The 13,377-nt window shown below is 44.1% G+C and overlaps 1 protein-coding gene across 1 annotated transcript in view; it reads right to left on the reverse strand.

Moving 5' to 3' along the window:
• The window catches only part of LOC306757274 (semaphorin-3F-like), an 81,384-nt gene that overhangs the window by 23,208 nt on the left and 44,799 nt on the right, over nucleotides 1-13,377 (reverse strand). Inside the window, exons 3-6 of the mRNA XM_079242278.1 lie at nucleotides 5,854-6,014; nucleotides 5,565-5,627; nucleotides 5,074-5,193; nucleotides 2,242-2,325 (exon numbers count right to left, since the gene is read on the reverse strand). Of these exons, the coding sequence (XP_079098404.1) occupies nucleotides 2,242-2,325; nucleotides 5,074-5,193; nucleotides 5,565-5,627; nucleotides 5,854-6,014 (428 nt within the window). The remainder of the gene's footprint in view (nucleotides 1-2,241; nucleotides 2,326-5,073; nucleotides 5,194-5,564; nucleotides 5,628-5,853; nucleotides 6,015-13,377) is intronic.

Genomic DNA, 13,377 nt, shown 5'->3' on the forward strand with positions numbered 1-13,377 from the left:
CTACAGCCACTTCAGGACGGACTTTAGGACAGTTGGAGTATCTGCTTCAGCAGCTAGCTGCTAGCTTGAAGAAGCAGAGAAAAATAAGACATGCCGATTGGTCCTGATGATACAAAGACTGAATAAAGCACCAGCGACAAAGGGACACTTCTTAACTCATAACCGGCTCTGGTGACGACAAGCCCTCTCTGACTGGTTCGTTGTGGATCCGTTGGATGCCAGTATTAAGAAAAATCCACTTCGGTTCAGAAAAATAAACCTAAAGTCGCAGGACGAAATTTCATCACTGATGTGAATGTTCTCATTAACTTGATAACGATTCCATTAAAAATATTGCCATGCAATTGATTGGGATGAAATATTCATAGTAGGTGTGTAAAAGAAGGACTAGACGATAATATCCCAGCAAGTTGGAAAATCTGTTCAGCCTCCATGTAGAAGAATGCAGCAGCAGCAGCACAGAAGCCAACGGGAACTTACGACAAGACGGTAACGTCAACATGGAGCTAGCCTTCCCCAGACGGCAGGAGTCAAGAAGGAGATTCATTTGTTCGTCTGTTATCTTATTGGCTTCTGTGTGAAATTGTTTCTCATTTGCAAAGTTAGTATGACAGTACATCCTGATAAAACACACTGCCTCCTTGCTACAGAAGCTGGTGTTTATGTGCTTTCAGTGGCTTTCAAAGTTGCGCTAAACGCTGGTTAACGGTAAAAGTCTTCTCACCACGTTTTAGTACGGCTTTACCTCCACTGAAAGCCGGCGTTCTACCCATAGACTGTATATAATGAGATGGACGGAGCCTCCGTGACGTCACCCGTAGGTTTCTGAAGAGCTGCATTGAAACTCGGTGGGCGGTCCCTACCATCACCATCTTGGCAGAGGCATGTGTGTCGTCTTGCCCAGAAAATACATATATGGAAAAAGAGGTGGAGCTGAAAGGGGAGCTGTGAGCGTCATGGTGGATGATTGACATCGAGCGAACTCTGACCTTTCTGTAGCTAAGAGCTAACCGAGCTAACCCCGAGATAACAGGAGCTAACCAGCTAACGGAGGTAAGCGGGCTACAGCTAAGTCATGTTGTTAACAATCCTAAAACCGCGGTTGTTCTACGTTCTTCTGACTTGAAGACGGAGATTGGTACCTGTCAATCAGAAGGACACGCCCCTAAATATGTCGAACTTCGAGATTAAATTACTTTTAAACGGGCGAGTTAGAAAAAAATTCACTCCTCCTACAGTTGTCATGAAGGTAAACCTGACCTATTAAACCTAAAATGGATTTTTGAACCAGGCAGTAAACATGTTTATTTCTGCTGTGAAGTTGGTCTTTTTAACATGGGAGTCTATGGGGATTTGCTCTGTTTTGGAGCCCCTAGTGGATGAAGGGGGAACTGTAGTTTATGCACTTCCGCATCGGCTTCACTTTTAACCGCTGGAGGTTGCCGCTTGGTTCTACCACAACTATGAACACTATGGGATGACATGTTTGTAATTAGTGGTAACAAAGCTTTTTGATCGACGGCGGCTACCGTTGTTGCAACAGGTGTTGGTAAAGGTGAGGAGCTAGTTTGTGATGACGATTTCAACATTAGATGGGGGTAATTCTTACACAACGTCCCTTCAATATCCTTCTAAAGTGCTCAAACAATGAAGACATGTTCAATTATGTGTCTCTTTTCTTTCCTTTTCTACAGCTAGATCACTACAGATGGCTGGTGTTTGCTCTGGGCTAACAGAGCCTGCTGTGGGAGTGGGTCGTACTCCTGCTGCCTCTGTGGGAGAGCCTGATCAACATTCCTGCAGAAGGTGGAGGTGGAGGTGGAGGTGGAGGTGGGGGGGTGGGGGGGGGGTGGCTCTGTGTGATGGGTGGGACAAGTTGCATCAACTCAGATAAGCGAGATAAATGATTACGGCATCAAGGTGCAGCTAAATGAAAATGAATATGTCATGCATTTCTAATTTAATTAAATTAGGTGATAACGAAGCTCTCATGCAAAACGTGGCATTTACCAGACACAAAGCACCAAAAACACAATGAGGAACAAAATCACGGGGATTACACAAAGAAACATGGAAAAAAGTAATGCATTTCCTGTCAGACGGAAAAGGATGCATGCCAAATGCTACGGAGATAAAGGAACGACGGTGGAATTAAAGACGGAGACACAAAGAATGAGAGCATGGAGACCACCAGCCAAGTCAGAATGCAGGGCTGAGGTGCAGACTTGGTCCGCGTCGCACCTTCAGTCCAAGTGTCTCGTGCACCGCGCTGGGTTCAGCTGCGCGGCTAGCTCTTCCTCTGGTCATCTGTAGATACATGGACGTCTACAACAAAACAGCAATAAAGTCTGGATGTTATGCTGCTGATGAGGAGAAAGATCCTTCTTCTTATCCAGCGTTGATTTCACACATGGGCAGAAACTACTGAGGACTCCCAAAGGTTTGCAGACAATTTCAAAATGTATTTTTTTGTTTGTTTGTTTGAAATTTTATAATTCAGACAAAAATCCAAATAAATGATTTATATTCACAGACTACAAATCTTTTTATCATTAAAAAGTAGAACCAAATTTAAAATCTAATACCAGCAACTCATCGCTGACTGGCCTTGATTATAGCATAAGGCAGGGGCCAGAGGGCCACAATCCTGCAAGATTTTCATGTTTCCCTGCTCCAACACATCTGAACCAGATGAAGAGGTCATTGTGCCAAGTAGGCCTGTCACGGTAACACATTTTTTCATGCCATTAATTTTCTAAGAAATTATTGCAATAGATGATAATTTTGCGCTAAGTGATTATTGTTGTTATTTTCAGACCATTTTCAACTTAAATAACAATAATACCATATTAATGAAAGTACGCCCTTTTAAAGATCATTATACTTTCATTTCTAAAGAACATTTAGCTCGATGTGCAGACTAGTTTATGCTCATCCAGTCCCCAGTCTGATAAAACAGATCAGGGTTTCTCCTGGGGTTTTGGCAACGTGGTCATCTGGAACATATGGTCTCTAAACACCATGTAACACAGTTACATAGTCTCTGATAAAGCTCATATTAGGGGACATGTTTGGACTTGACCAGAGGTGGAATGGTAAAATTGAATGTGTTTGATCGCCTTTAGTATTACCTTTTTAATGTCATTGTAAAGTTGTGGAATAGCTGTTTATAACATGAATATTCATCCAGGAAATTCATATTGGCTGAGAAATTTTTGCAACATTTTTCGAAATGTCAGCTTTTTAACAAGATTAAAGGACAGCATGGCTTTACCAACCACGCTGTCTGAGTGCACGCCATGTTGCACTGTCCTGTTTGTAATTAAACTGTCGGTTAAAAACCCCAGTGATCGTGGACTGTCGGGAAGATGGCGCTAGCCTGTTTGTTAAGGTCTTCTTTTGCAGTTGATGGTTGTGTTTTAAGTCCAGATGGAAGCTTATTGTATTTCTGTGTTTAGTTAATATTGTCTTAAAACAAATGTGGCACTCGAGTGAGAAAAGAAAGACTAATTAAAATGATTGCCTTTGGACTGCAGGCTTCAGAGACCAGCTTTGGACACCCCTGGCAGAATTTCCAGAATCCTAGCATACACCGCAGCATTAGAGGCACATTCATATGCGTTCAAGCTGAGCATTTCATGGAAAGTGATGAACCAGCACAGATGCTGATGATACCAGCCTGGATAAAACAGATGTTTCATTTTCCTCAAAAGCAGCTGGAAAAGTAGACTTTGGTTGTCTCTGCAGAGTCAATAAAGACCTCCCTACCATTGTAATGCTTAAAAAAAAACTGAGTTCTTTGTAATTTTATGTTAAGAAACATTTCTTGAAACATATTGATGATTCTGAGGCAAAATAAGGCCCTTGCCCCTTTTTTTCTTCAAAAGACTAAACCTTTGAAAAGGTGAAGATCCTTTTATACCAAATCTTGGCACCCTCACCATCACAGAATCTATATTCCTCTGATTTTTGTCTTTTTTTAACCTCTCATCTGTTTTTTTTGGAGTTTCTTTTGTTGGCATAATATAATTTTTTTTAAATTCTGAATGGTGGGGTCAATAAAGATACAGGAAATAATTTCCTGCAACTCAAACTTAATAAAGTAAAACAGATAATAACATTTTATTGCATTTATAAAGATTTCCCTTAATCTTCTCAGTTGAATAGATATGTTGGTATGGAAGATTAAACTGGGAATGAGAAGTTTAATTTGACCAGATGGTGGAAAAGGCAATAAATAGTCCTCTAACCTGCTGTTAGGTTAATAAAGAACATTGCATTATGTCACATTACCAAACAAAGCTCTAAAAGCAGCTGCCAAAGCAAAACATTTCACTGGTCAAGTTTACAAAAAGCACAAACACATCCTGCTGTAATCAGATAAACATCAGTGGAATTAATATTGACAAGCTGTGTTTATGCATCAGCGTTGAGCTTCACGTTTTCAACCCCCAGCTCGCCTGGCAGGGGCGTTATTGGTGCTACGCCTTGGACCTGCCTGTTTAGTGTTACACAGAAAACAGCCCTCTGGAATATCCTACTTGCACCCCATAATGGGAGCTCCCACTTCTAATTAGCTGACGTCTAACATGGTAGAGTCTGGCGGGTGGCCTGGATGTATGCATGAAGGGGAGGATGGATAAGCACGGGAAAGCTCTGGATGGAAGCCCTTCATTAGAGGAACTGTATGCGACAAGGCTCTCAGTGACACTTAACAATGGGATATTAACTCCTTATTTATTGCACTTTATAAAAGGCCCCTGATTGTAATTAGGGAACAAGTGTTGCATTTAAAAAAGTGCAGCGTGTTAAAGGCTCGGTTCAGGATATTCAAGAGGTCCCATTAAAAGTTGAGACTAAACAGAGTAGCATTAACAGCTCACGGGGGACAACAGCTGTACGGTGGGGAGGCTTTGCCGCATGAGGACGCACGGCACCACAGGCAGGTTTAATGACGGAGGAAAGCCGCCATCGTAAAGGGAGGCTAATGTAAGGTGGATGGAGGGCGAACTTTGCTGGTAATGGTGCTTTGCTGGCTGAAGTCACCCTTCTTGGCCTCTACATTTCTCTAACCTGAGGTCTGCGTCCGCGGTTGACGAAGGTGCAGACTGGATTGTAAGCTCCAGTTCCGCATACGTACAGCTGGGTCCGGTTCCACGGCTCGATCAGACGGATGAAGTTTGCACACTCCTCCTAGAAGCACAACAAAAATGCAACTTAGGTCCAAATAAAAAGACATTTTACTGCTGCAACCTCCTGCAGATTTACCAAACATGCAGTTACTGTAAATATGCTACTTGTAGTTAGCTTGTTTTGTTCATTGTTTGTTTATTGTAGTTGGCTTCTTTAGCTAAAAGTCAGACCAGAAGGACGGCGAGGCTTGACTGGATTCCCCTGCCAGACAGGAGGGAATAAGCGTTTTACAGGGCCAAATCCAACCCTACAGGTGACTGCTGTTTAAACTGGTTCTCCACATTAAAACCAAAAGGAAACAATGGAGGGGATTGTGTAGCTTTAATGCGATGCATGAAAATCTGAGCCGAGTTGTCTTCACGCATACTTACGTTGGCATCTTTCCCACTCACGAGGCACTCCATCCTTCTGCGCTCGGACACCGGCCAGTGGATCTGAAAGGGGGGAAAGGAGGACTTTTTACTGCCACGGTCCAAGCTGCTATACATCAGTGGCATTTACTGGATTTCAGGGCTGAAAAATCCACCCAGACAAATATCAGGCCTTTTGGGATTGTCATGACCCAGTTACAGCGAATGAACCACCTAACAAAAAGAAAGGTTGCTGCGGTAAAGGCCCCTGCCTCCCCCCGTGCTAACAGCCTGTTTCAGGGGGTCTTACAATCTGTGGGCTCCGGTTGATGTCATGGAGATCCAGGGACAGGATGTGGTCCTTGCTGCCGACGTACATTCGATCATGATCCTCGTCCATGCGAAGGATCCGGTAGTCGGATGTGTTGAGCAGGTAGGCGAAGTGATGAGCGGTACCGGTGGATCGGAGCTCTGCGTGGAGACAGAAACGTATCCGTTAGCAACAGCTGCGCTTCAAATGCATGTTTTCAACACACACGTGTAACCAAGTGGCGTGTTCGTCACATGCCACTCCCGCATAGCTGCAAGGACTTATCTGATGGTTTTCCACCAACACCGCTGCAACCTGACACCACACATCCGAGCTGAGTGCTACTGAGTCTCTGTCACGCTGTGTTGACGGCATCGAACCTCCCGAGTGGATCAGAAAGAAGCAGGGAGGTCGCTCACGGCAATAAGGACACGGTAGTCTGACTGATAAGAAGCTCACACTGCACACCCAGTAGGGTTAAGTACGGTGGCCCTGAAGTGCAAAACACAATGATAAATTGGAAATGACGACAGTTTTTAAAAAAGAATCCCAACGACACTGACCTACCGGAGGACGGTGGGCGTCATGACGGCGCCGTCGTACAATCAGCGATTTGTCACGTTGCCCATTGGTACATTTCTCTTCTGGTAGGTTAATGTAGGTGTGTTCTTTCATTTATCGTTTTAGTTGTTGGTAATTTTTCATGTACTTTTTCTAAATTGTTGTTTTTTAATAACAATAATTTGTTAAATTGTGTTTTTTAAAATGATAGTCATTTTCAATTTCTTGTGTTTTTGTAATTTCGTCATTTTTTCGTCTTCCAGTTGTTGTTTTTTATTCATTTTCAGATGTGGTTTGCATGTCAGGACCACCATAGTTAAGGAGGGGGGTTAAGCTCTCCCATCATTGCTTAGACACCAGCCTCTGAAAGGTCAGAGGAGTTTTGCGCCTTCGGAAACACAATGCAGTTGTCATGTCCTCACATGTTAGGCGTAACCTCGTCTCCTGTCAGCTCCATGTTGGAGTGTTTGTTTGATATGTTCTCCTCAGCTCAACGACCATGTACGGGGGCAGAGCGGAGAGGCCACGGCTCCCACAGCAAAGGTCACACGCCCCACCATAGACAAACACACTCCTTCGCAATCTATTGGAGAGCGGCGTTAAAGGGTGGCATTTGAGTTCTGTTGGACAAACAGAGCGTTAACTCAGTGGAGCAGGAAAGTCCCAATCTGCTCTTAAGATTTATTCTTCAACCAAGACAGAACCGCTTGAGGTTACCCCAAGTTCTTTTGGGCTGAATGTGCCGCCAAAATGTGGTGGAAAGAAACTAGAGGATAAACTGTCAAATACATTTAGTTTTGTTTGACTGTTCCACACGAATCCCAACAGAGGGCTGCCAGGGTGTAATTAAAGGAGCCAAGCAGGAAATGTAGTCGGCGCGGAGGCCTGAAGTGCACCACATATGGGTTATTTCCACATTCTAAAAGGTTTCGGGGCAGAATTTTTTTGTCAGCTCTGTATGTGCAGTCATGCTCCGAAGCATTCCTGCGAGACCGTTAGGTGTTTCTGAGGAAGAGGTTTGGACACTCAAGCATGCCAAGCCATCAACATGTCCGACATCAGGCCTTAAAATAAACACCTTCTCCGGCCCTTTTTAAACAGACTCCCTATGGAACCTGATATCACCGGTCTTCGCAGCCAGATCTATATTTAACGTGGGGTTACGTCAATAAGCAGAGATTAATAGCATTAGATTTTCTATATTTGTATAGTTTGATTTAATAACTGTGTCGGATGAGGGGATGTTTACGGGTAGGCGGCGTGATTGGCAGCTGTCAGAGCTCTGGTGAATGTGGTTGGATTCTGTGATTATTTGTGTTGGGAGTCTTGGCCTGTGTGTCCGTGTGGACCAATGAGAAGGCATTGTGCATGCACGCGCTTCCCGAGGGCCTGTGGAAGCCCTTCCTGCAGCTGGCTGTCAGCGACTCCTCAGCGTTTGTTGTCAGAGAGAAGCTGAATGGGACCATCTGTCAGCTGAGGAAGGAATACGAGGCAACAACACGCCCGACACAGAAACAAACATGTAATCTAATCTCAAAGTCATGTGATAATCGCACATTTTGGTCTAAATGCACCCAGCAGCGCATCACTGCTAAGAGGTGGATGTGAAAATGTCTCTCCTCACACTTCATGATCCTCGCCCAGCTGTTAAGATGATGGCGTTGTTGAAGAAATCCAACCCCGGGGGTCGTTCACAACCGAATTAGCACTCAAGCCGTTTCTAATACGGTGAGAATAAAGCTGTCAAACCCTCTCCATGAAACAGAGAGAACTACTAAATGCCTCCTCCTCTGTCAGCCTGTTCTCAGCTCAACCACAAAGTCAACCTTCGCCTCAGGCGGGGGCACGCGGCTTTGTGCTGCTTTGAAATGTTGGCTGAAGATGCATAATGGCAGCAGACTGAGCTCAGCTGCCGCTCTGGTCTGGAGGTGGGCCTGCCCAGCACGTCTCTGGGCTGAAACTGGTGCCACGAAAACAAAAGGCTCATCAGTCCCAAATTACTCAATTCTCACTGCATTAGCAGACCGTCGGAAAGTATAGACAGTTCCCACTGACCTCACGTTGTTTGTTGCGCCGCCTTGTTGGGCGGCAAAAAGCTGCTGTTATTGTGCAAATTTCCTGCTAATTGTTTCTCAACAAGGACGACGCTAGCAAACGTCACACTTTCCAAACCAGCTCAGATCTTGTTTGTTCATTAAAGACAACGATATTTATTTTAAAAAGCAGTTGGTGCTCAAAACCTGCATGATTTCCCAAAACCTCCAGCTAACAGAGATTTAGCTACCAGATGTAGCTTCCCACCAAATTTACGACGACCCGGTTGGTTTCACAGGAGCAGAATTAAAAGCTTACAACTCATTGGAGGTTTGTTCATGTTTGGTGGCAGGATGGGTATCAGAAACAAAGAATTTCCTCTTCATGTCAAAGTAAAAACCAACAGACACAGAAAACGTTAGCATGGTGTAAACATGAGGGATGATTCTTTTGGTTCATTTGTTGCTTAACAGCAACAAAGTGCTGCTAACACAGCTGAGAGGCTTCCAGTTATCTGGTTTGATGGCAGCAACACTTTTATCCCGTCGTTCAGAGTCAGCAGGAAGTCTGGAAAATGAAATCCATCATTGGGAACATCCAGAGACACAGAAGAAGCTAGCTGTAGCAGCTAAGCTGCTAGCAGTATGCCTGCTTTGTTTATCTATTTTTCACCAGGAACGTTGCTGGTGTGCAAGTCCTGTGATCAGTGATGAAAGCTGAGAATTGTGTGTACAGAGATATTATACCTCTACACCCGCAAACAAGAACAAAAAAACCTCAGTAGAAAAACAAAACTTCCCTCTGCAGCCTGTTCTCCAATCATCGCAGTTTTCTGTTACCACGGTAACGAGAGGCCAAAACTAAACAAAACGTTTGTGTTTTCTGTCTCAGCCGCGTTGTGTAAATGGGGTCTAAAGGCCCATTTATGTTGGACGCAGAGACAGATATGAAGACGGACAGTTTCGTTCATCTCTTGCGTTGATTTGGTTAATTTTTTAAGGAACTTATCTGTTCATCATTTGATGCAGAAAATAAAGAAATATCAAACCACAGGGGGCAGTGTTGAGCTGTTTATTTGACACTCAACCAGAGAAGGGAACAGACCAGAAAAGAAGAAGAGGAAGCGAAGCCGAAACTGGGAGGTGAAAAACACCCCAAAGAAGGCTGACAACGGCAAAAAGCTTTGCGATTTTCTTCTTCTTCTGGTGTGTTTGGATGGTTGTAAACAACTTTATGAAGGCGCTCTGAACTCAACACTGCCCACTGGTGGATGCATGGAATTGTAAATATGTATGACGTTTGAAATGACGTGTCCATTTGCGTACGTCACGGAGCAGAATCGGACCTTTACGCAGTCAGCTTTGAAAGACGAGAGGAAAGCATGATGTCCCAGAGGACACCGACATGCTAGTGGGTAAATTAAATTTACAAATGGTCTCTGATCTCTTCAGCCAGTCACATTTTATTAAGCTCCACACATCATACCGCGGCGTTCTGCAGCCTCGTCCGCTAACCAGCGGCAGATTACTTTTCTAGGACGAGCTGGGAGAGAGGCTGAGCTGCTCGGCATGACAGCACACAGACTTATCCTGGAGATTTAGAGCTTGGAAGCAGAACCAGTGTGTCTATTAAAGCCAGATAAACTCTTAAAGTAGCCCATTACCGTGTGTAGGTTCACTCTGGGGGGTCTGCACACACACAGCGGGGGCTTTGTTTCAGGAACACATTGCTTCCTCCCCCTGAGGAACGCCAATAGCTCTATTAGAGGTGAAAGTGAGCCGGCAAGGGAAGATGATCCCTGCACTCAATGAGCCTCCAACTTTCCTTCTTCACCTTCCTTTGTCCACTGAGGAAGTCTTTAAAGCAATAAAACAGCAAAAATCACAAGATGTTTTTGTTTTCTAATAAATTTTCTGTCTTACAGAGAGAAAGCAGAGCAAGCAGCGCGACAAAGCAAGTTAAAGATGAGTGGATCAGTGAGTTCGGTCCAGTTTCCAGTCTGCTGAACAAACACAATCCTGTCCTCTCTCCCACCATCAGCCGGCTGGCAGACCCCACAGCTCAGCAATCTGCTGGTCAGAAAGGTGTTTGAGAGCTGGACGAGTCCTGTCGGACAACTGTTTCTGGACCAGAACCAGATCGTAAGCCATGCAGAGCTGCAGATAACATCCATGTAAGAGACCGACGCAGAAAAAAGCAGCTCAGACTCTCAAAAAATTATATTTACTATATTTCTATGTGGTTTTTAGGAAATGTCCTCTTCATTATTAATGTTTAAAAGCTTGAAGAAGATGCTTTCCAGCAGCTAGGTTGCAAAAAATCCACTTCACACCCCGAATGCAGCCAACGGATTAAACAAAACAAGAAGTCACCTGTCTAACAGACAGGACTGGAGAAACGCCATCCAATTGTTTTAGCCCATTCTAAACAATCTGATGGTGATATGCCTATCAAACGCAACCCCTCTGTACGTGCCCTTCTTCATGCACAAACCGCTCTGTTAGGGGCTTGGGGCGCTTGTAAAGGCAATGAAGCGGATGCTTGGCTAGCTATTGTTAGTTAGCTATCTTAGCTAGCATGCGACATCTAACGAGCCATGAGGAAAACAGTGAAGGTTAGCGAATCGATGCTCGTGAATCTCGGGAGATGTCACAGAGTCGTCACAAGTCTGTCTCCAAGGAAATAATCCTTTAAAAAGCTGTTAATCTTCACACAAATCATCACAAGTTCAATAAGTTGCTTCTTTTGTATGAAAGAAAAGTTAATTAGGGGTTGTGTCCCCCTGACTCATCCAGGACACAATTTGATCGCTGATAGACGAGAACTGACACAAGAAACAAGAAGTCAACCAGCAAAACGAACAGCAGTGGTTTACTTCGCACCCTGTACGGACCCACATCTCATTTAAACTGCATTTATTTCTGATTTATGTACCAGTTTTCTACATTCATAGACAATAGACCAGGACTAGTAAATTCAGTCCCACAGCAGCTTTTCCATGTTCCCCTGCTCCAACCCATCTGACTCACATTAAAGACACTACAGAACTTTTGCCATTCTCCCGTCATGCACCCATTGACGGCTAACTCAGCCTCCATCTTGCATCCTATCTGACCTGTTAGCTCTCTCCAGCCGCAAAAGACGATCTTACGAGGACTTGTTTAGTCCTTTTTAATCTTCTTGTTTTGTTTTGTTTTTTTCCCCCGAACCAGCAGCGTTGCATGTTTAAAAGAGTCACTCCATTTTCTGCCCTGAAGCGAAACTCTGCTACAACGTCACGTCGCATCCCGGATGTAAGAGTTGTCTAGTGTCGGTTTCTCGGCCTCTGGACGCCGCTGGGCAGCAGCAGCTCCAGAAATACACACGATAGATGTCACTGTTATCGAACCAGTCCAGTTTTAAGGTCAGAAAGTTATGTAATGCGTCTTTAATGAGTCTTTGAGAAGAACTTTAATGGCTGTTGGATCCATTCACCTTGAATCAGGTTATGTTGGAGCAGGGACACATTGATACCTGCAGGCCTGTGGGGCTCATTGAACTGTGCTGAATAGTCCTGAACTGGACTGTCAACCACACAACAATTCCTTTTCCATTTTCTACCAAAGCTGCAATAAAAGAAAAGCTAACCAGACCTCAACAAACCACTGACATCTTAAACTGGAAGTTACAGTTTTATTCCAGTTACCAGTGTTTCCCAACCTGTTTTCCACCACTTACTAAACAGCTGTGGACCTCCTGTCGACCCTGTGCTGAAACCATACTGGTTTCAGTCAAGGCAGATGGCTGCCCTCCCGGGTTCTGCCGGAGGTTTTCTACCTGTTAAAGGGGAGTTTTTTCCTTCCCAGTGTCGCCGCATGCATGCTCAGGATGGGAAAATGGATCGAAGTCATGACTCGATGCAATCAGTTGGTTTCTATTATAGGATTTGTATGAATTGATGTGTATGTTGATTCGTGTATGTAAAGTTCCCTGTGACAACATTTTTGTGAAGTGGCGCTATACAAATAAAGTTGAATTGAATTGAATTTTATGCTCCATATTCCGCTGAGTTCTTCCGTAACATATAACTTTACTCTTATTTCTTAAAATAGCAACAACGAGTGGAGATTAATCACAATAATGTAAAAACCTCGCTGACCCCCATGTGCTCCTTTGGGTCCTTTCGGATATTGTGAACTGCTTCTGCAGAAATCATTTCTACAATAAATTTCCTGATAATCGTTACCTACTATCCATGAAATATGTTGTCCTGTAAAGTAAATTCCTATATTTTGACCTACATATCTACATCAGTCTTCTTTAAAATGAGCTGAAAGCGTAGAGTAAATACAAATTCTGCTGTTCTAATGTCAGCTTTTTCTGCGCTGCTGCCATGGTGATGCTCATGCAGGTATCTTCATGGTTCTGGAGACACAGAATGAGGATAGTAGTGCTTTTTATTTACATTTTACACAGAATCTTTCTCCCTGCCATCAGCTGCACGCTGGGGAACATCTGCATGTTGCACCAGGGTTACGAAAAGTCCTGCAGCACAATGCGCTGGTAGAACCGGAGGGTGTTGCATGAATTCCCTCATACAGCTACAAGCATGGAACTTGAAATGAGGTATAGAAACACAGAGAGGAGACATATTTCACTGTCAGACTGAGCCAGCCTCTTCCTCCTCCTGAGAGAATACCTGGCTGCTTACGATCTCTGAGGCGGCAAGTTGGAGCATATCTCTCCATCTTAAATTAATAGCCAACGAACTGAGTTTGCTCTGGAAAAATGAGTGGACAGGAAGAGTGTGAAGACACGAGCAGCTCATACAAAAGCAAACTGCACTGCAGTCCTGCACCAGAGGATCTCCCACCATCCGGCTACACAAAGGAAAGCACAGACGGACAGTAATGGATCGCATTCTGCAGTATTTAAGCGTATTAATGCATC

This window comes from Telmatherina bonti, assembly GCF_933228915.1.
Source record: "Telmatherina bonti genome assembly, chromosome: 6".
NCBI classification, from domain to species: Eukaryota; Metazoa; Chordata; class Actinopteri; order Atheriniformes; family Telmatherinidae; genus Telmatherina; species Telmatherina bonti.